Genomic DNA, 21,925 nt, shown 5'->3' with positions numbered 1-21,925 from the left:
TTCAGCCTTGAACACGCCGCGAGAGCGGCTTCGTCACGAATACCGATTCGCGAATCGCGTCGAATCGTTTTTTCCAATCTTCTTTCCTCATCGGCAACGCGTTGTTCCTTCACAACACAGTACCGTTACTGTTTCATTCGTTACCGCGAGATTTTCCTTTACTCAACCGCTTCTCGAGACCAATTTTAAATAGTTTTCATTTCTATTGCATCTTCGAGGCAACGGAAGAACGGAATGGCTATTTAAAGTTGAAAATATCAGTAACAACAAATATATTGTAAACCTTTCAATTACGTAGTTTAATGTTTGACGAAGAATCCTCGAACGAAATGACAATAGAGGTTTGTGACAGCACCAAACGGAGACCATCGATATACGTACTGAAATAACGCGGTTTATTGTTCTCGACTGTTTTATCTGGTCTGCCGAATCAGTGATTAATAACCAGTCATTTAATATATCGAGAAAGCCCTCTATAGGTCGACGCGTATATCATCGCTGCGAGGAGAATGTATCGTTTCAGAATTTCACGAGAAATACCTTTGTATTTCTCGACTCTCCACGGAATTGTTGCCGCCATACTCAGTGGTAGAAACGTTTTCTCGGTACAGCGTCGGATGTATAATTCTGAGAAGCTCGGCGATAGATAAAAATAGATAAAAGCGATGGGATCGTATCCCTGTGGGCTTTCTGGGAACGGTTTCGTCAATCAGGGTCACGAGTGCACCGGTGCGCCTTGGTATGTTTCAAACAACTTTCGTGTAACTTCACTGAAAGCGATGCAACTTTCAATCTATTCTACTTACATTTATAGGAAAAAATGTTTGCATAAAGTGGACGATTCTTCTCTCTTACTTGTTAGCTCACACCTCGGTACAGAGGTATTTTTTCAATAAGTAGTTCATTTCAGAAAGAAAGTACATTTTGCAATATAAAGTGTTATCCGTATTTGAAATATTCCTACATTTCGGTTGCCGATCCACGTTCACGCATTTCGAAACGAGACTGCGCGTCGCGTTCATAAACTGCTTCGCAAACCTCGAGTCAGGAATTTCGCTGCACTTTGTGACTTGCGTTGATTAAGTAAGCCCGGATATCTTGCGTAATATCAGAGGGAAAAACGAAAAGAAATGGTCGTATTACGTTGCTGGGAAGATAACGCGATGTGCAAAAAGAAGAAAAGTAACATTTTTTTCTCAAAATTGCGAAATCGTGCAATCTTGAAATCGCATGAATGCGCGTGCAAGCGAAGGTATAATTGTCATGCGACTGTCGTTTACAGCAAATTGAAAAGGTAAAGAGCTCGACGTTACAAACGTACTTTCATTTTCCAACAATTCTTTTTCGAAAACCAGCGTAAAAACTATTTTCTTCGGATATCATTTAGATTTAGATATTAAAACTTGACTAATCGCAGAACGTATCCACTGAAATCTGATTGAATAAATTGTAAAACCGTCAATTCAGGTCAAAGGTCTCTCTTAGTGAAGAAAGCAAGAGCTATCGATTGAAAAGTAAAAATAATGTGTAAGCACTGGATGAGTGGTGGCGGGTGACATCGTAAAAGGGGGTTAGATCGAAGAAATCCGGGAAAGTGGAGCAGAGGAAAACTAGAGAGGAAAAAAGAAAATTGTAGGGGCAAGCGAAAAGTGCGACAAAGTGGAGCGAAGTAGAGTAGGAAGATGGCCGAGTCGCGGAGGAGGCGAGGAAAAGAAAAGGCGAGCGGGTGAGCGAGCGGGTGAGCGAGCGAGCAAACGAGCGAACGTGGAGAAAAGAAGAAAGGAAAGCAAGGGAAAGGGTGGGAATGATATGCCGCGCGGAGGGTGGCTGCTTTCGACTTCGTAGTAGGCCTCGATCGATGCTGTTACCATGGATACGGGGGCAGTACCGCGGTGCTCCACTACTGATTATTTATGTCAAGGATCCCCCTCTGCTTCGAACCTCGAAACGTGAACTCAAACGCAAACCACCCCAACTGCCACAGCCAACGAGAATTCGCTTTTTTCTCTATTGCAAATTTACGAATTTGCGAATCTGCTTCTATCGTCTAAATAGAATAACGTACACAGCAAGTACATATATTGGAAACTATACAATGATAATGTGTCTCAAAGGGTGGTCTCTTCGAATCATAGAACACCGTTTTTCGAGAACCTCCCAAACTCTGCTCATATTGATTCAGATTATGATTAATTAGGATTTTACGTTTAACGATCATTCTTCCTATTTCGTTACGATTCTTTTCAGAATCTGCTAGGGTGGTGGTAAAACTTGTAAAAGGAAATGCTCCCATTGGGAAAGATGCTTTCGACCCAGTTCTAGCTTTACACAGTGGTAGTACTGCCGCAAGCAATCGATACCGCGCCTAAGGGCCACTACACCGTGTTCTATCAGTACAGAAAGTATTGGTCTAGCCTGTGCAAAAGCCACCAAACAGAACACATCTGTAAAATTACAATAAGATAAGAATGCCTTATTCCTATAATAATGTGTTCATTTTAACGATACTTCGTATTGATGTAAATGTAGTTTCAGAAAATGTTCGAATCGAAAGAAGCAGAGTTTAGACTTGGATTAGGATGGATTAATGTAATTTTCTTTTGCATGTCAGGAATGAATTTAGCATTTTTCTATCACAACTACAATGTTGATTCAGTCTAGAAAAAGGTTACTACGCCATGAGCGAAAGGAATTGAAATGAAATATTCCTTTCAGATCTGAATCGATCGAAATATGACGAGTAATTCCAAGAAACGCGCTGTATCATTTTTTTTTGCTAATTAGTTTACATAGTAAAATAGTTTACACCATTTCTGAACATTCCAAAAATGTAAACGGTTCTCATATCATTTATTGCAATTCATGATGTAAGGCTAAGATACAATAAAATTGCTTATTTATTATTGTTGTAAGCCGTGTTATTACATTCTACACTCGACAACAGTTGAAGTCCCACTAGATGGCGTCACTAGCATCGTCGAAATCAGGGTCGTATTATCAGGCTCCGATGCCCTTTAACACTCTACACTCTACAATCCACAGTACACACTTTACACTTCATCCTACACGCTGTTTACTATCCACCACACTGCACTACACTGCACTACACTGGACTACACCAGACTTACGAAAACGTGACAGATCTTGAGAATTGTTTGTAACAATGCTGCAAGCAAAACGTGACCTTGGCAGTCTCAAATCTATTTATACAATGGCGCAAAGAAAATGTAGACGTGAGAATCGTGGGATGTGTTTGCAACAGTGTTAAAATGGTTGAAAGTTAATGTGACCTTGAAATTTATAATATAGCGTAGTTTAGCATGCGCTGTAGCAGTGTTACAATAATGTTTCATTGTGTGGAGCATTGTTGAATAATAATGAATAATGTTGCTCAGTAATGATGTCTTGTAGCAATTACAAAAATGTAAAGTTGATTTTTCACCAATTCCCCATTTTATTTCTTCACAATATGCTCATTCTGTTTTTCACTCAAATTTACAATTGTTTTTTTCGGTATAACGTTATACAATCACTGACGAATATTATCGTAGATTTGGTTACCAAAAGATTAGAGTATCGCGAATTATGAATTGTTGCACTGAAATAAGAATGTACGATTTAACGAATAGCCTAATAATATAAAAATAAAGCAGAGAATTATAACTTGTTAGGAAAATGAAGTCATTTCAAAATTTATTTACTGGATTTAACAAAATAAATATATTATTAACATGAAATAAATGAAGAAAAATCTAATTTTAAAGTAATATTTTTTCGAAGTGAAATTAGTAGCAATTTGTGATGAACTAACTGTTTACAAATATTAACGTTCGATATCTGAACTGTGACGTTACAGAATGTGTATTACCATCCTTTTTACTCAATATAGTTGATCTTACAACTTTATGTATGAAATAGAAAGTTGGGGAACATTTATTTGATTTTAAAGCTACTCTTACATATGAATCTGCGACATAAATTGTGCGTAATGGAAAAGTTACTCGTGAGATCGAGACATTCAAATGTTGATGTACAATAATATATGGTGGGCGGATGAGGTCACGCATGTAGTAAATTTAATAGCATACTATTGATTTGCCTACAATGTGAAACTTTCTTTAGCTATCGAGAGAAAATATTTTACTTCTCTCTCTTTTGTAGCAAGTTTATACGTAGATTAATGAAAAGTAAATGACGAACGAAAATGTTTAAAGTTGAAATAAATTCTAGCCGAAGCTTTTGCCTATATTTGTCTGCATGAAACTTTGTATCGTATCAAAAGATTAAACAACGAAGCAATTTCTCAGACAAAATTTTCATAGTTCGCAAAACATTCGTACAACCTTCACATTCATTCAAATTATTAATTCTTAGCTTTATTCTATATAGACGTATATTTTTAGAAGTTTGCTACAGTCAACGTCTTTCACTACCTCGCACGTTTCTCAATCTTAATTTATATAACTTCACTATCAAACTAAAGTAGTAATAACTAATGATTACCTTCTTTATATCAATATTTACACGTATATCATATTAGTCGATTGCATATAGTACAACTTACGTTCTTTTCTTTTTCGTCAGCATCTACTAGTAACATCTTAATAAATACGCATTAATCCTAAGCTCCTCTGACTGTTTTTTTACCCCTACATTTAACCTTCCTTTACGAGTCAATCGTATTTGAAGAAATAGTTGAAGAGTCACGTATTAGACGCTCAAAAGTAGGAAAAATATACGATAATGTCAATTCTATGTATTTAAGAAATAACTTAGTGATCCAAGTCTCATCACTATACTGTATACTTGTGCACTGAAATAAAAAGAAAAGTTCTATCGACAGCTTATGTCACAAATCATCATCATCATCATCATCATCATCATCATCATCATCTATCCATTAACAACCAAAAGATATCGACTATAATTAAGGTTTAGTTTAAACTAATCAAGAATGCTCTATGAAAACTATAATATATAATATAGAGCATGGGGTGAAAAGTATGGTAATATAACATAAAACGAGCATACTTTTTATAGCGTATGTAGTATAACAACTCACAATTTTTGTGTTTAAATGTCACATATGTTTTGTCTAATTTTCCCGCACAATTACACTGTTCTTTACCAGAGATGTCGAAGTACAAAATTTATGCGAGAATCGTACTTTCGTCAAATGAATATTAAATAAATCATCTGTTTTAAGTGATAAATTTTCGAGAAAGAGATACTCAGAAAATGAAAGCCGTATAAATAAAAGCAAAAAATGATGTCGCAGGGACTATGTTTAAGATGCTGCTTTTTTAAGTTTATCTTTTTCGTTTTTGTCTACAGCTGATACGTGATCAGGTTTTTCACCTCGCGAATAACGTTCCCACATTTTCTTGTAGAGCTTTTCCATTCCCATCGCATACAATTTACAATTAAATAAAGGACTCTCCGATCGTGCTTTCCATACTTTAGCTTTCGTTGCTTTCAAGCTAGAAAAAGAAAAACAAATTAAAAAGAGACAATAGTATTAAAATTTGGGATTGAGTAATGAAAAGATTAAGTAATTCTAGATTATGACCCAACAATCCAATTTACTTACTATTCTCTATCGGTGCCTAAACGAATAGCAATATCCTGATATTCTTGTCGTGTTTGTGCTACCAATTCGGGGCATCCTAACGTATTCAATTGACTAGCAGCGACGCGAGAAGCTAACGTTTCTCCTGGTAGCGTAACCACTGGAGTTCCAGCCCACAAAACATCCATACTAGTAGTGTGTCCATTGCAAAGTGGTGTGTCTAGACATACGTCTGCAAGCTGGCCGCGTCTGACATGTTCTTCTTTAGCAGCAACGTTGCTGAACAAAATTTTTCCAGGGGGTAAGCCCAACTGTTTAGCAATTGCTTGTAAATTTGGCTCGCCAACAGCTGGAAAACGTAGCAACCACAGGACAGAGTTTGGCACACGTTTTAAGATCTGAAATGTCACAGAAAAGAATGGGTGTGAAAGAATCTCGAGTAATTCAAGATAAATTACAATACAACTACGATAAACTTACATATGCCCACATGTGAAGTGTGAGCGGGTCAATCTTGTACAACTGATTGAAATTGCAATACACAATTGCATCTTCAGGTAAACCGTATTGTTGTCTCGTTGTGATCACGATATTCTGAGGTACTTCCTCGCCCGTAGCTGTTTTATTGTTTACTTGCGTAGTAGCAATACCATTTTGAACGACAACACCGTATACAGATACCTGACATTGTCCAGACGCGATCATAGTCTCGATAGGGGTAGTAGTTGGTAATTCCGCAACTTTTACTGAGACCTCTACGGGCTTATTCTTAGTCCTCGGCACAACTACTTCTCGAATTTCTTTAACCAAAGTGTTCTCAATCATAGGAGAAAGATCGGTGGCATTTATGACGGCCACATTATCTGCGACTTTACTCTTCATATTTAATTTGTCCGTTAAAATGAGACGTTCCTTAAGATGTGGAAACATTTGTCTGGGAAGGAGAGAGAGAGAGAGAGAGAGAGAGAGAGAAAAATAAGACGAATAAATATCTTAAGCAATCATTCGATAAATATGATTGAAAAAAATATGAAATTCAAAGTAAATAACGTGAAAGTAAGGAAATCTTACTTGTGATCTCCTATAAAATACGTATGTGGCATATAAGCAAGCTTCTCGCTGTACTGACTAGCAAGCTCCAACGGTGAGGTGACTTCATCCGTAATTAAATAGTCCATAAAACTAGCGCCTGAGGTCCCCGGATATCCAAGCCACATCACTTGAATCGGTGCCGGCCTTAGAGCAAATATTTCATTTCTAGCACCCTTTGTGTAACCATTCATGTTCACCAAAATGTGTATGCCATCGGCGTTAATACGATCAGCAGCTTTTCCATTGCAAGGAATCTGAGACAAATCGACGAAGTGTTCAGCTTCTTTCGCAATCTTTGCCCGAAAAGTGGTTCCATCGTCGGCGCTAAGAGCGTAGCAGAATATTTCAACATTCTGTCGTTCGTGAAGCCCCGGAATAGACTGCATAAGATGACTAGTCGGATGATTTCCGAAGTCTGATGAAACGTAGCCGATCTTCAAGCGTGAACCGATTTCACGAGGATATTTATATGGTTGCTTGTGCAAAACATGAATCTGAAATGAAAAATTAATAATTATTCTGTGATGGAAATATCTTACACACATGTACAATTAGTTTCAGCAATTAGACATTCACCTTTTCGATGCAGAGATTTGCATGTCTAGCGGCAATAGCTTTTCTGAATTCATGAGACAGTGGGTAAAGCATGGAATGATGAGGATGCACGCTGGGTAATCGATTCTTGTCCAATTGTTCGGCAACAATTGAAACTAATTTCTTCATTCTGGCTTCGTAATCGGTCCAATCGCAAACGATCTGAAGGCAATGCGCTAAATTGCAATATGCGTCAGGAAAATCAGGCTTCAACTTTAGAGCAGTTCGATACGAATGAATCGCCTCAGGAATGTTCCCGGAATCTTTATGAATTGCGGCTAAATTGGAATGAGCGTCGGCAAAAGCGGGATTAATCTGAATGGCTCTTGTATAACATTGAAGTGCGCCTTGGATGTCTTGCATCTCTTTCAAGGTATTGCCCATATTGGAATAAGCATCCGCGAATGTTGGCTGGATTCGGATAGCATCTTTGTAATGCATTAACGCCTCGTTTAATTTTCCTTGCTGTTGTAATACGGAAGCGAGATTGCTGTGAGCTGCCGCGAACTCGGGGAATACTTCAAGCGCTTTTAAATACAATCGTGTTGCTTCTTCGATGTATCCTTGTTCTCGTTTTATGTTGGCCTGCAATAAAACACATATAGATTCCCATATGTTGAAAAATAGAATTATCCTTGGCGCATTATTTATGATACTTGAGAATGACAGATAAATACAACTACAACAGTGACGATCGTTGCAAGAAGATTGAAAAGACCTGTATTTATATTATTGGATATATCGCGTACCAAATTATTAAGGGAATCAGCATGAGAAGAGCAGAGACGAAGGGCGGTATTGTAACATTCTTCAGCCTCCGCCACTTGGCCTTTTTCTTTAAGCGCATTTGCCAAATTGCAATAGGCATCTGGGAAATTTGGTTGTAATTCAATAGCACGACGATACGTGTCAATCGCCAAATCGATGAGCCTATGAAATGAAACGCATTGTATATTATATACGTTGAAATGGTTCAAGCGAAAATTCATTTGAAAAATATTATCGCTTACCCTTGCTCGTAATAGACGCATGCCAAATTTCCATGTACGACTGCATTGTTGGGGCTAAGATTCAATGCACGTAGATAAGCTGCGACAGCTCTGTAGCAGGTAGAAAAATTCTCATATAATTATTTGTACAGTTATAATCTTGACGTGTACATGTACGTAACGAATGGAAATGCAATCGACTCGATGGTAGAATAAATACTGGAACATTTGAAAAGTAGTTACAAGGTTGACGATACCACACTCGATACGAATCGGACACGTGTAGCTGAATTAAGTCTAGAGAGCGGTATAATACACTGTTGTCGAGTTACGGAAAACAATATGTTATAAAATAAACCTTTTTAGACTATGTTTAAACCGAGAGATACATCCAGGAGTGGCAGATCGTGTCAAAGCTCGTTCCAATTGCACGCGTAATGAGGGAGCAATCGTGGTCGAAGGCGAGATCACCGTATACACAACAACGCATTGGCAGTCCATTCCTTCTCCATTTCGATATCTCGATAATTTAATCAATCGGTGTTTTCGAAATATTAAAAAACAATACGAAGAGACGTGAAGAATACGAACACCGTGAACAGTCTGTCGCGAACTCACCACGAGCTACGTTTTTGGCAATATCTCCCAGTTAAGAATGGTACACCCTCCCCCACGAGGAGCAAAGGGTTTGCCCTCCTAGGGGCGGAGCGAATCTTGGAATCGATAGCTGTCGTCGAGTTTCTCCCGCTGTTATGCGTAACGACGGAGATATTGTTTTCGGCTCCACGAATACGCGTAAATAGCGAATCGTCTTGACGAGAAGGCCTAACATTACCGAGGCAGTTTCCATTTTTTGTCGCGTCTTCCGTACTTGACGCGTTTACTCTCATATAGTAAATGACTTTTTTCAACGAACGCTTTTACGAGCGGAAAGAGATTTTATTTAATTTAGAGAAATTCAAATGCATGTAAATCGTAAGTACCCACCACGTGGGAAGTTGGCCGCGGACATTGCTCTAGAGAGACAAAGGACGATGAACTTGAAAGCATCGTCGCCGTATGAATATCGATTCGCTACTTATGCGCTGGCTCATGCGCTTTGCCTCGTAGTTTCACACGTACTGAGAAACAGATCTACTGCTTCGGAAAACTGTTGTATGACTTCAAACTACCATTAACGTCGGCATATAACATTAAAGGAATAACAATGAAGCCACTTTTATATAGCACAGACATTAAAACCGACGCCAACATCAAAATAAAGACGACGATCGATCAAACTGTGCATTTACTAAGAAAATTGATAGAAGAATGTATCTTCTTGCCAATAATTCCTTTATCGCTGTTCTCGTGCAAACGTTAGTAGAGTAACGTAAGCCAACATGGATTATAAATTGAAATGTTTCATCAAATGAAATGCATTAACCGAGACGAAACAAGTACACGCCAAAAAATAGTAAATAAATTCAAACTAAGAATTGTATTTTGCGCAGCGTTTCTTTTTTCAAACACCTAATTAACTGTTTCTTCAATTTTACCTTACTAAACATCTGCCCCTTACCTATCGAAGATTCTAGCTTCTTTGAGCACGTTGCCAAGATTGATGTAAGCATCGAGAAAGTTTGGATCTAACGCGACAGCCTTCTCGAAGTGATGAATCGCCAACCATATTTCTCCCTGGGCATTGAACACGCAACCAAGATTACTCCAAGCGACGGCAAAGTCCGGACGCGTTTCGATCGCCTTCAGGTAGCAAGCCTAAAGGAAACGACAGAAAGTGGATTAGGGGTGATACTCGCGTACTGTGGGGGACGCGCCGCGCGCACTGCCCGACCTCTCCTCGCCGCGCCGCAGCTTTCCACACATTTCACCATCCACGAAAACACCTCAGAGAGAATGACACATTTATTTCTTCTTCGTCTTCGTTCTCTCTTTCTCCCCTCTCTTTCCCTTTTTCCCTTTTTCCCTTCTTCTTTCTCCCTCAAAGTTTGTCAACCCACCGAACCCTCCTAATTACTACGCATAACACAAACTAAAGTTGCAACAACTCGGAACACGATATAACTACGGATAGAAACAATCCCCGAACGCGAATATTATCAACGATTTCTTTGTACCCTGAGCTCTGTTAGTAACATTCAAATTTCTTCCTATTTTTGATGCCCGTTCAATTAGAAAACATATGAAGTGACCTTATACTCCCGAGTCTCTTTATCCGAGTCAAACACCGTTGAACCTTTAAGAAATAATAACCGAGTCGATGCATTACCCGATCGAAAACGGAATCCTCCGTATGTTCCACATCAAACGAATTTCCTATTCGTTAGCTTTCGTTTCTATTAGAATCCCATGTCCCTAGGAAAAAAGGAAAGGAAACGGAAATAGAAAAAACGAAGCGCACTCTGCAAAAACCGTGTAACGTGTAATGGGGGTAAGGATTTGACGAGAGATTAGGAATGGGGGTTTTGAGGTGCGCGGTAGAAACGTCATCGAGGAAATGTAAGCGATACGGATATTCAGTTACGTGCCCGTTGACTCTCCGGAATGCGTCCGGTGGACTCAACGACACGTAATACACCCTTCGCTATTTCCATCTTTAATCTCCAAAAGATTCTGTTCGTTAATTCAGACGACTGACCAGAGTAAACGTTCAATCACTCACATGTCTATTCAGTATTAGAAGAATTCTATACATCAATATTATCATTCGCTGATGTAGTTGGAAAAAAAAAAACTAAAATTCCTCATTATATGACGACGCTCCTACGAGACTAGCAGGGATGTGCATCTAGGGTGCCGAGAGGCGGGCTGCATCATGTTAAAATCAGAGTAATCCGTACCTAAACAATAAGTAAAAGGGCATTTACAGTCGGCCGATCTCTATTTAGGACACAATGAGAACAACTGGATAAGTCTGATAATTGGGAAAAAGCTGGAAGCGGGTAGAAACGAAGTTGGATTTTATAAATACGTGAAAGGTTCCGTCTCGTGGGCAAAACGGAAATAGTTCTTCTCCTCAATTCCGTATTCGAAGAGGTGGAGAAGAATATTGCATAGCAGATCTCTGCACTGATAAATCTACTATCGCTTTAAGTTTCAATTATTACATAGAAAAAAGAATCCAACTTTCAATTTTGTGGAAGGGTGGAACCAGTGATGGTCTGACGGAATTATTCAGAGATCGGCCTTGGGAATTACTTTACCTGCAGTGTACCCTTCGGTAGGTTGACGGTAGGTACGGCTTGCAAGCTCTCATATTAAACTTAGACCGAGAGACAGTGCGTTACTGAATAACCAGATTCAGATTCACCCTTTGACGGAGGAACCCATGGTAACCGAGACCAATCTCACATTGCTCCGCGACATCCCTTCCTAGAGTTGATCATCCCATCCATAACAATAAGACAGCTGCGTTAATGTCTCTTCACTGATACTGTTCGCCTCAACTTTTGTCTTTTTTTACTTTCTTTTTTTCAGATACGCTTAGAAAGAAATACTTAATCAGGCGTGCTAAATAGTCAAGAAAGCACGCTTCGCTGAGCTCGCCAGCCACCATTTTTAGAACCGCATGGACTTTACACCATCTCTAAAGCAAACTCGTCAAGTACGCACACTGAAAGCATTCCCGATAACCAGAACAAATAACGGCCTCCACGAATCAAATTTTCGGTTCTAAAGGAGCTGTATGCAATATTTTTCTAACTATATTTCTTTCAGACAAAAGTAAACATTGAAACAATAAAAAATGAAGATTACAAATGTGAATTTCTTTTGCTGTAAAGTAGCGAAACACTGGCCCCATATATTTTTTATGTATGTAATAGCTGGTGGCAAAACGTACTAAGCGAAAAATAAACGAGCGGACTAGGCAGCAGTCAAGATTGGCAGGAAATTCAATGGAAGCCTTTTCTCCTTGCTGCATTTAGTGTCGTCGATAAGCTTACTTACAGAGAGTATTACCGGAAAATGATAAAAACAAAAAGAGAGTCGCGTTGAAGCAAGCTTACAATTGAAAAATATTTTCAGGACTTGCACTCTACTGCAGTTACTCGCTTATCGACCATCGCTGCGCCGCGCTGCTGTAAACGAGGCAGATCACTTGATTGCTTTCATCTACTATGCACATAATTGAGAGAAACTCTTAGGAGGTTGAGAAATCCCATGAGTTTCCGAAACCAAAGTATTTTCTAGAAATAACTATGCGTATACTTCGTACTGTCATTTCAGCATCAAGTGATCTCGCGCAATAATCAACCGTACACACAACTTGAATTACTTTCATGGTTGAAAGGAGAGTAGTTGGAAAGAAAAGGTCGCATTTGTTCACACGTATACGTAACAAATCAGTATACCTAAAAGCAAATACACATATTCCAAACGACCTGAATCAATGAGATGAGCTTAACTGCTATGATCGCGCGCTGCAGGTTCTATCATAGCTTGCTACATTTCAAAGGAAGAAAAAGTAAAAGTAACAATCTTAACGTGACACGAATTGAAGAGGGGGAAAAAAAAAAAGAAAATCTTTTTGCTGTAATAGAACCAGCAATTGTTGTTACAACTTTGCAATAACACCAAGAAACGAAGAAAACCCACTATTGTACGTGTCAGTGTTATCGCAAACCGCGCAGTATTCAGAGGGATTCCATATCGTATTAGCTACCTTCAATCTAAAAGCCCTCGTGTATCGCATTTGATGTATAATTATTCTGACCGATTCTTGGTCAGAAAAAGTATCAAATGCAACTGGTCAATTGATTAGATACGGAAGAATACGCGCGATGTACAATCTGCTATCAAAATTATTAACTTTCATTCATATTTCGACTAAAAAAGGATGCACAATTAATTTCAATAGCAGGACATCGTGCGCCGCGCGCTTACTTTACTGCAAAGAGAAAAGGCTTTCTACTTGAATGGTGCGAATACCTTCCTCATTTCTAGCCATTCCATGGAACTGCTAACTTGCGCCCGTGTACATTGTTCGAAATGCATTTATACCTTGTTAACAAGGATAGAAAAAAAAAAAAAAAATGATTGACGAAGCTTCTCAGCAAATGAGTAACAATCTGAAGTTTGATTGCAGTACGAATGCATACGAACATGTACATCAAATATCAAATTAATTTACAAAAATGTGCAACCAATCAATAAACCTACCTTGGCTTCATCAAGTCTTGCTAATGCTTTCAAAAGATTACCAAGATCGCTTCTCACACAGTAAAGATCCTGTAACACGGAAAGAGGCATAATGATATTTATCTAGATATGTAGAATGTTTTAAAAGTAAAAAAATAAATTTAACATAGCATAAAAGAAATCCTTTCAATTGAATCACTTAAAAATCTATTTATTTTTTAAGCAAAGTCAATTCCTCACAGAATTATATTGCAGTGCAGTCACGTATGCCTGGACCGCTTGTTCCATATCTCCTGCAGCCACTAAAGCTGCTGCCAGATTGATGTACCCATCAATGAAGTCTGGTTTCAATCTAACAGCATGTCGATAGTTTTCCAATGCTTCCTGTAGTTGACCACGTTCTTTAAACACGTTTCCTAAATTGCTGTAAGCCTCTGCCAGCAAAGGATTTTGTTTTATTGCTAAGCTACTATAATGAGCTGACCTAAAGAACAATTTGGGAAAAAAATTTGTTAATATTGCGAATAAACTGAAACAAAAGCAAACTCGAAAGGCAACAATAAATGTACTTTTCTAGTCTTCTGCATTGAAAATGTATCGAAGACAGCAATAGAAGAACTCCTGTGTTGTTTGTCTCTTGCCTCCAAAGCTGCATGCAATGTCGTTCTGCATTTTCATAATCCCCAGTTTGATATTCTCTGTGAGCTAGTTCCAGTAACCCTGAAAAACATATACAATTGATTTTAAATAAAATAATTAAATTATATTATATGCAATAATGATGATGACGACAACGGTAATATTTCTAAACATTTCTCGAGTTTTATTTCTAAGGATGAAGCACCTCCCTCTAGATTTTGAAAAATATACACGTATTTAGAACATAGTCGGGAACACGTGCTATTTTTTAGGCTACCGGCATACGGTTGTTAAATGTATATGTAATCGTGTGCATGCCGTAATAAATACGCATCACATTTTCGTACAATTTTTAGAGACGCTAACGTAACGTTTAGAAATGATAAAGAACGCGTAAAGACAGAAAAAGTAAATTTTGTAAAAAAATCTATTTTCCCAGAAAGAAGAAAATACGGTATTGCTTTTAATAATACATATATCGAAATTTTTTTAACTGAATACATTGCAGAAAAAAAAATACAGGAACATAAGGAAAAAGAAATTGTGATAGAAAAAATACGAACAATACGAATCGACAGCAACGTTAATGGCCTGATTGTCGGTGATTGCGATTAGTTCCTTGCCCTGTGTGTCCTGTGTAACAACCAGAAGATTCTGTCCATTTTGCCATTCGACGGCTCCATTGCAAACCTCATCTGAACTCTTCACCGCGTTTCCGATTACCGTGTTCGAACTTCTTAAAACGTTCTTTTTTTTCCCTGCTAGCCTCAAACTCATTTTATTAGAAGAGAGATTTGGTGAAAAAAATATGTTACGATTACTCGAATCCCCGATCCTTTCGGCAAAGCAGGCACACGCTATGCCTGCGTAATCAACTCTTCACGGCCAATTTCAAGATCTTTCGACTTTCAACGAATAAAAATTGATCTCGTCTTTTTCTTTCTCGTAGATTACGTTTTCCGAACGACTACGAGTTGCTTTTACTCTTTGATTTCACTCTCCTTATACGAATCGCGGTTAAATTACGTTTTTCGACCACCGTACACCGTCCCACGTTACAACCACCAATGTCTCGTTCTCGCACACATCGCGTTCAGCGTTCTCTGTGCTCCCCTGTACGAGTTACGCTTCAGCTAGGTTATCCCCGCCAGACAGAGAAGCAAGCTGATTGGTCAATTTGACCACTATGGCGGCAGACTCTGCGTTGCTCTGGCTAAGACGAGAGAGGAAAGGGAGGTAAGAAAAAAATCACCCGGCTCAGGAACGTCTACCTTCAACACCGTGCCCTATCATTACTTTTCATCTTTTCGACTGCGAAATGTTACAGTTTCAGTTGTTAACACATTATACACCTAACGTACCATTTCTTACTCTCCATGGCAATTGGTTTATTAATCGAATTAGTTACGAACAAAAATGTATGAGCTATTTGAAAATATCGTAAGCGCGAGTTTTGCGTATCTCACATATGTATGTAGTAACTTTTCCATTAGAATCATTGGTTATAGATTACAAGTAACGTATGGTAGAGCTCAATTAATATCAAAATTTTCGTAAAATCGATATTAAACGCTTATATGATAGATATAAATTATATTTTAGCAAGTTGGAAAATGGAAATAAATTTGGCAGTTCCCAAGGTACGGACAACTCGTTGTACATGACTGAGTAACTGACAAAGAAGCTACATCAGTGGTTCTCAACCTCTATTATTAACAGAAATTTTTAGAGTTACAGTTACATCGTCGTGAAAAAGTATACCTACACATCTATAATATTTGAATTCGATTTTAATTCCAAGTTTAAGACTTGAACAATACTAAAATACACAAGAAATATTTATAGGTATACCATGTATAAAGGAAGTGGTAATTGTTTAATGGACAAAAAAGCTGCAAACCAAAAGCGAATCGATAAATTGAAATAACAATTGATTTATAAAACATGTGAAAAGATTAAAGAAAAGGTGAATACGAAGCACCACTGAAATATATGAAGGGACGGTTGCTCCCACTCTTCCCCACGGAAAGCAGATGGGGAATAGGCATCGAGTGGAATATTCCATCGTCACTTTAATGAAGCAGGGACGGAGCCATGGGGCGCGGGGAAAGAGAAGTAACTTGAGAGGGTAAGTTCAGGACTGGGAAGGAAAATATGTATGCCTATGTACAGGAAACAATGGTTAAGTTGGCAATACTTCTATTCGTACAAAATGTAAAATGAAATTTTGGATCAATATTTTCCACAGCGACATTCAACTAACTGTGAATATTACATTTTTTTTCAACGCTTCATTCATTTTCAAATCTTCATTTCAATTCATTTCAAAAATAATACGTACATACATTGTACACTTTACAATATTTCCAGCATGTTTGTATAATTTTTTACATTACATATCTTCGATATGTCATAATATAACATTGTACTGTTAAGGAGCTGTAATTATAAATAATTAACGAATGAACTGAATAAAATAAATTCCCATTCTCCTCCTACGTTAATTCCACACTTCTTTGAAATACTGAATAAATAATGGAGTTTAAGCCTGATATTGATTGAATTTGTAGAACTGAGCAAAACACAGGTACGACGGATATAAGGTAGGAGATACCGTTCCAAAAACTCCAGAAACAACTCTAATCTGTTTTTATGGAACCTTGTTGAAAGAGATACAGGACAGTACTGTTCGTTTTGTTGAATTTTTGCTAATAAAAACTTCCGACGTTAATCTGAAAAACGTACGTAGAGAAGGTGTATTACTACGTACCAACTGTCGAAAGCTGCTGTATCTCGTTCATTTTCAGAATGACACTGGTGGTCATGATTTGCTCACGATCCTGCTGCTGTTGCTTCTCTTGCTTCTCTTGCTGCTGTTGCTTCTCTTGCTGCTTTGACTGTTGCTGTTTTTGCATGATCACGGTTATCATAAAAAATGACACGTTACGTAGCAGGTGGAACGGAGCGAGAAAATCGCTACTCGTACGCACGAAAGACTTTGTTCAAATGAAATATCGAAATAGAGTAACCGAGATTAATCGAACCTGACTGTGATTCTATTGTTCTTGAAGAACCGAAGCAAAACACAGTATGCGCGACACTCACGTCGACGTGCACTAGCACGATCTTTCAGCGTACGCCATTATGGATTTTCGAGCTTTACTCCGAGCAACTCGAACTACTCAGGATAATCTCAGAATATGAGAAATTCTATAGAAACAGAATTACGTGCTCATCGAATACTACTTTTCCACTCGAAATTTTCCCGTTCAAAAACGTAATTAACGTTAGATGAGTCTCTCACAAATGACAGTCTATCAATTCGATAGAATATTATAAACATGAACGTGAACTACGTGTACGTATCACGAGAAACACGAAAAACCAATCGATGAACAGATTCTGGGTTGCAGACTCACGCAGCAGTATGCGCGGGAAATACGTCACACTGATATAGCTGATGAGCGCGTTTTACAATTTCATCCACCGTATTTCGTAGATTCTACGGTTTTGCGAGTAAAATTTTAGTGATAAAATTATAACAAGCATTCGACATTGCAATTGAAAATAGATCAGAACATTGATAAATGCTACTTCAAAGAGTATGTACATAGAAGAAAGTCTTCATTATTGAAGAAATTCAAGTAAGATGTAAAAAATATTAAAACGTTGTAACATTTTAAACTGCAAATCTGCAGTATACGCAATAATGCAGCTGGTAGTGAATGGTAATGTATGCAGAAGAAGTATAAATCTAATATTTCGTTGATGGTAGAAATATGTATGTATAATAATCCTATAATCGCTACTGGAAATCATGCACGAGCGCCAAGGCGGTGAACAGTTTAAGAGCGATTTCCCCACCACGTTGAAAGAATTCGGATAAGTGAAGACTCGATTCGTTCTTTCGTCCTCACTCCTTTACTGCAGTTGGCGGTGTTGTATGGTTTTGTGCTCTGTATTAACTTTATTCCAATTCATTTGCAAATTAATCATGGCAGAAAATAAGGAACGTACGTTCATCATGATCAAGCCTGACGGTGTCCAGCGAGGACTCGTCGGTAAGATAATTCAACGTTTCGAAGACAAAGGTTTCAAGCTCGTAGCGATGAAGATGGTCTGGGTAAGTTTCTCAATGCACGGCATACATGACAAATATCTTTGGAAGAAACACGCACACTTCGATTTTCTCTAGCCACGTGGACACCGGTTTCGTGCCGGCAATGTCATTTTCCACAACTTCTCGGAATTAGCAGTTCTTTTATTTTTTCTTCGAACATGCTCCTTGTGCTTCTTTAGTTGCAAAATTAATCATTTTTACTCTGACCTTGATGATTAGACGACATATCATTTTCTCCGTAAGATTAAACCATTCAATTTCATCTTAAATGTTTTATTTCCGTTTTATTTGCATTAGAAAAATATAAACAGCCATTTTAGTACTCAGCCTCAAAGTACTACCTCTACCTAACACGATATATTCAGTGTGTTATCGAATAAGCTATATATTAATTGAGGAGAATATTATCTTATATATTGTTTCTGTCGTTTTCTAGCCAAGCGAAGATCTGTTGAAACAACATTATTCAGATTTATCCGCCAGACCCTTCTTTCCAGGTTTAGTTAAATATATGAGTTCAGGACCAGTTGTACCTATGGTAAGTCATTTCAAGTATTTCATATTTAATATCAAGATATGTGTTACCTACTATCCATTTTTAGGTATGGGAAGGTTTGAATGCGGTGAAGACTGGCCGTGTGATGTTAGGTGAAACAAACCCAAAAGACTCTGCACCTGGAACAATTCGTGGTGATTTTTGTATACAAGTTGGACGTAACATTATTCATGGATCTGATTCTGTTGAATCTGCTAACAAAGAAATAAAATTATGGTTTGGAGAAGAGAATAAGAAGGAAGTCATTGACTGGGCATCTTGGGCAGAAAAATGGATCTACGAATAGGTCATTTGATATTAGATGTCAGGAAATATTCAAAGTTCTTAATCTTGATTCGTATTTTTCAACATACATCTTGATTACGCGTACTGTCGCTCAGAGGCCATCGAGGAATCATTGTACACAAGTCTGCCTGAGGAGTAATAAAAGAATTTCTTACATAAATTTCTTTTGTTTGAAAAATACCATTATAAATTGTATTATTATTTCTTATAGATTAAAACATTGATAGAAGTAGTTACATATTTGTATACCAAATACTGTACAAACATCATTAATAATTGTGTAGAGTTATTAAAATCGTCATGCTCGAGACACATATTGCTTCGCGTTATATAAAAGAAACAACTAATTTCTTAATGAAATAGATAGAATAAATGCAGTTGAAGTGTAAATAAGTACATATAATTGTACTATATAATATAGTATAACATGAACATGGTGATTGTTGTTTCAACGCGAGTTGCCGACGAATTAATTATTTGATTCTCCTAGGAATGCTTTGCAACTAGGACAGTAGTGTCTCTTGACTAAACAGGTATCCATGCAGTAAGGACAAGGTGCACAACACCATAATCTGGAAACAAATATCATAATCAATTCTTCTGCTAAAAATAGTTATGAAATTAATTTGATGCAAGATGTATATCATATGCTTATACGTATACTCACCCGAACACACAAAGAAGAAGTGCAAAAAGATGAGTTTTTGTGTTTGCTTCAGTTTCTATGGAAGTTGAAATACTGCTGCGACAATACGGACACGTCATTCGTTGCGAGTCGGAACCAAATTGTCGAGCTCCTACGATCACAACACCTGTAAAATCACGTTTTAAATTAGTACATTTCAAATCAACATTTCGCTATACGGGTAATAATGTTTTTGAATTTGAATATTTAGCGAATAATGGCGGGAGTTTAAATTTGAATTAATCCTAAACTTGTTGGGTTTCATTCATTCGTTTTACACGTCTCTTTACACTTTTCCGACTTCCCGACCACCCACAACTGCTAACAAGCTGCGAACGTTATGTGCACTTATTTTTATGTCAATAGTCATACGTACTGGGCTGTCCATCGTGATATGGCGGTGGTGGCGGTGGTGAATTTACATCATAATGTGGTCCTGGTACAAAACCAGGTGGTGGTGGTGGTGGCATACTTTTATCCATTATAATACTTATTCCGGTTTATCTGAAAGATAGAAAGAAGAAATTGCTATTTGTTACGATTAAATTTGATAAAATTTCGAAATCATATCTATGTGAAATTTGAAATAGTATTATGTATTCCACTATTCCATTGCTTTTACTCGCGAGCAGTTGTCGATACGAAACCGAGATCCTTGATACCTTATACATTATATTAGGAGTTAGGTTTCAGTCGGCTTTATAATCATATTTCGACAGATTGCAGAATGAACCTCAGTCGTATATTAAACGCTCAGCTCATGATTAACCATCGCTTTTTTATTAACCATGCTTTTGTTTTTAAAAGATCAAAAAAGAATAAAAAATCGGTCGCATTATGTCAAGTTGACTTACGGTTTCCGGGTAACTATGTCGATGATGAATACGGAGTTAAATAAAAGAAATCGATATCTGATACTGTATCGTATGGTATTACTCATTCAGTCATCAACGAATGATAAGCAATTGATAATCATCTTGAAAATGCGTTATGAAACTTTAACTCTTAAAAATGTAATGTAATAAAGTTCGTTGAAATTATTGAAAAGAAATCGATTTTTTTACAGAATACAGTTGATTTGATGGATCACAATTAGAGAGTGGGAATTTGAAATTCACTGTTCGCACTCTCATATAATATGTATATATGTCGGAAGTAGGGGATACTAAAGTAATATTACGAATAAAAAACATTGTAATAAAATGATAAATAAATGTAAATCTTAGAAGAATGTACTATGAGTTTCGTAACTTGAGTAAAATAGACGTTTGTTTGTATAATATATTTGATAACTATCTTATATGCAATACGATGTCAGACAGTGAAACTTTACGTGTTATATGCGTATATAGTTTGCAGCAATTAACAAAATAATAGCCTCCATGTAATCTCACGTGATATCTGTTACCAACTACTCCAGTTAAAGTGACTACTACTGTAACTGTGCGTAATAAGCAAAATGATTATAAATCGCATTTCCAAAGTATTAGATATCGATAGGATTAGAATTAAAATTGGAAGATGTTTGAAATAGTGACATGAAAACTTTTCACCACTTTCATTTTATATAATATCGTCAAGACCACAAAGTTGTTCGAAAATGTTTTCTCACGCTTCTGAAATCATAGTTTCTTTTTGACTGTATTTAGAGAAAATGCATGTATCTATTTCCGCTTGTGTACATACCTGTTGCACTTAAAGCACTAACGTAGCTTGTCAACGACCAGTGTATAGATAGCGTACCAAAGTCCAACTGCCGACTTGGTTACACGTTACACTCTAGCTTTCACGCTTCTTAAATTTCTTGATATATATTCAGCTCTGCCGGTGTGCACATACACACATGTACATACGTCGTTAGAAGGTGGGACGACGCGACATCGAATGGGAAATGTGCATTGAAATGACATCATGGTTTCATAGGAAATCTGAATATGATTGGAAGCTTTTATCAGTCTGTTATTTCGCAATGATATTAGTGCAAGAAGATATGGAACATAATAGGAAGTATAAAAATTCTTTGAAAAGCGATATGAATCGTATTTTAAATTCAGAATATCTACAACGGTAATTGTTTATATGTATATTGAATACATCTATATAAAAAAATTCAATTTTGTACCAATAGTTATTTACGTATTTTTAGTTAAACAAACAACTTTATTTGCTGTTGACAAAAATTGAAATATATTTGATATTTAATGAAATATGATTGAACTGTTAGTCCATGCAAAAATTGTAGGAATTTTTAAAGCAG

The 21,925-nt window shown here is 37.3% G+C and overlaps 3 protein-coding genes and 1 long non-coding RNA gene across 5 annotated transcripts; 2 read left to right on the top strand and 2 right to left on the bottom strand.

Moving 5' to 3' along the window:
* Positions 1 to 1,125: 1,125 nt before the first annotated feature.
* Positions 1,126 to 1,550, top strand: LOC143188406 (uncharacterized). Its single transcript, XR_013003519.1, has 2 exons — positions 1,126 to 1,294; positions 1,468 to 1,550. It is a non-coding gene; the product is annotated as an uncharacterized LOC143188406 (long non-coding RNA).
* A 2,804-nt stretch (positions 1,551 to 4,354) lies between these two features.
* On the bottom strand, positions 4,355 to 17,389 carry Sxc (O-linked N-acetylglucosamine (GlcNAc) transferase sxc). Of its 2 annotated transcripts, none has more exons than XM_076392625.1 (12): positions 16,793 to 17,389; positions 13,953 to 14,103; positions 13,624 to 13,867; positions 13,405 to 13,473; positions 9,806 to 10,002; positions 8,266 to 8,355; positions 8,005 to 8,185; positions 7,238 to 7,840; positions 6,641 to 7,155; positions 6,050 to 6,503; positions 5,591 to 5,967; positions 4,355 to 5,480 (listed from the first exon to the last, which is right to left on the bottom strand). In XM_076392625.1, the coding sequence occupies exons 1-12, from the start codon at positions 16,950 to 16,952 to the stop codon at positions 5,288 to 5,290; spliced, it is 3,234 nt and encodes a 1,077-aa protein (XP_076248740.1). In that variant the 5' UTR covers positions 16,953 to 17,389; the 3' UTR covers positions 4,355 to 5,287. The 2 variants fall into 2 exon arrangements, with proteins under 2 accessions (XP_076248740.1, XP_076248739.1); XM_076392624.1 differs by lacking the exon at positions 16,793 to 17,389 and adding an exon at positions 14,586 to 15,311.
* A 510-nt stretch (positions 17,390 to 17,899) lies between these two features.
* Awd (nucleoside diphosphate kinase) lies at positions 17,900 to 19,143 on the top strand. Its single transcript, XM_076392519.1, has 3 exons — positions 17,900 to 18,145; positions 18,579 to 18,680; positions 18,745 to 19,143. The coding sequence occupies exons 1-3, from the start codon at positions 17,966 to 17,968 to the stop codon at positions 18,982 to 18,984; spliced, it is 522 nt and encodes a 173-aa protein (XP_076248634.1). The 5' UTR covers positions 17,900 to 17,965; the 3' UTR covers positions 18,985 to 19,143.
* Positions 19,122 to 21,451, bottom strand: LOC143188318 (lipopolysaccharide-induced tumor necrosis factor-alpha factor homolog). The gene is made up of 4 exons (XM_076392524.1): positions 21,355 to 21,451; positions 20,045 to 20,172; positions 19,651 to 19,795; positions 19,122 to 19,555 (listed from the first exon to the last, which is right to left on the bottom strand). The coding sequence occupies exons 2-4, from the start codon at positions 20,148 to 20,150 to the stop codon at positions 19,453 to 19,455; spliced, it is 354 nt and encodes a 117-aa protein (XP_076248639.1). The 5' UTR covers positions 20,151 to 20,172; positions 21,355 to 21,451; the 3' UTR covers positions 19,122 to 19,452.
* Positions 21,452 to 21,925: the final 474 nt, after the last annotated feature.

Source organism: Calliopsis andreniformis, chromosome 2 (assembly GCF_051401765.1).
Source record: "Calliopsis andreniformis isolate RMS-2024a chromosome 2, iyCalAndr_principal, whole genome shotgun sequence".
Taxonomy (NCBI): Eukaryota; Metazoa; Arthropoda; class Insecta; order Hymenoptera; family Andrenidae; genus Calliopsis; species Calliopsis andreniformis.
This window is presented reverse-complemented; position numbering and strand designations above follow the sequence as displayed.

Bases quoted from the DNA above. Each gene is read 5' to 3' on its own strand.
- LOC143188318 (XM_076392524.1), bottom strand. From the start codon at position 20,150: ATGGATAAAAGTATGCCACCACCACCACCACCTGGTTTTGTACCAGGA. The intron at 19,796-20,044 runs GTACGTATGACT...GTGATTTTACAG, and splicing joins ATATCACGATGGACAGCCCA to GTGTTGTGATCGTAGGAGCT. The intron at 19,556-19,650 runs GTGAGTATACGT...ATTTGTTTCCAG, and splicing joins CTTCTTCTTTGTGTGTTCGG to ATTATGGTGTTGTGCACCTT.
- Sxc (XM_076392624.1), bottom strand. From the start codon at position 14,799: ATGAGTTTGAGGCTAGCAGGGAAAAAAAAGAACGTTTTAAGAAGTTCG. The intron at 7,841-8,004 runs GTACGCGATATA...GTTTTATTGCAG, and splicing joins CTGATTCCCTTAATAATTTG to GCCAACATAAAACGAGAACA. The intron at 6,504-6,640 runs GTAAGATTTCCT...TCTCCTTCCCAG, and splicing joins TATTTTATAGGAGATCACAA to ACAAATGTTTCCACATCTTA.
- Awd (XM_076392519.1), top strand. From the start codon at position 17,966: ATGGTTTTGTGCTCTGTATTAACTTTATTCCAATTCATTTGCAAATTA. The intron at 18,146-18,578 runs GTAAGTTTCTCA...GTCGTTTTCTAG, and splicing joins TAGCGATGAAGATGGTCTGG to CCAAGCGAAGATCTGTTGAA. The intron at 18,681-18,744 runs GTAAGTCATTTC...ATCCATTTTTAG, and splicing joins CAGGACCAGTTGTACCTATG to GTATGGGAAGGTTTGAATGC.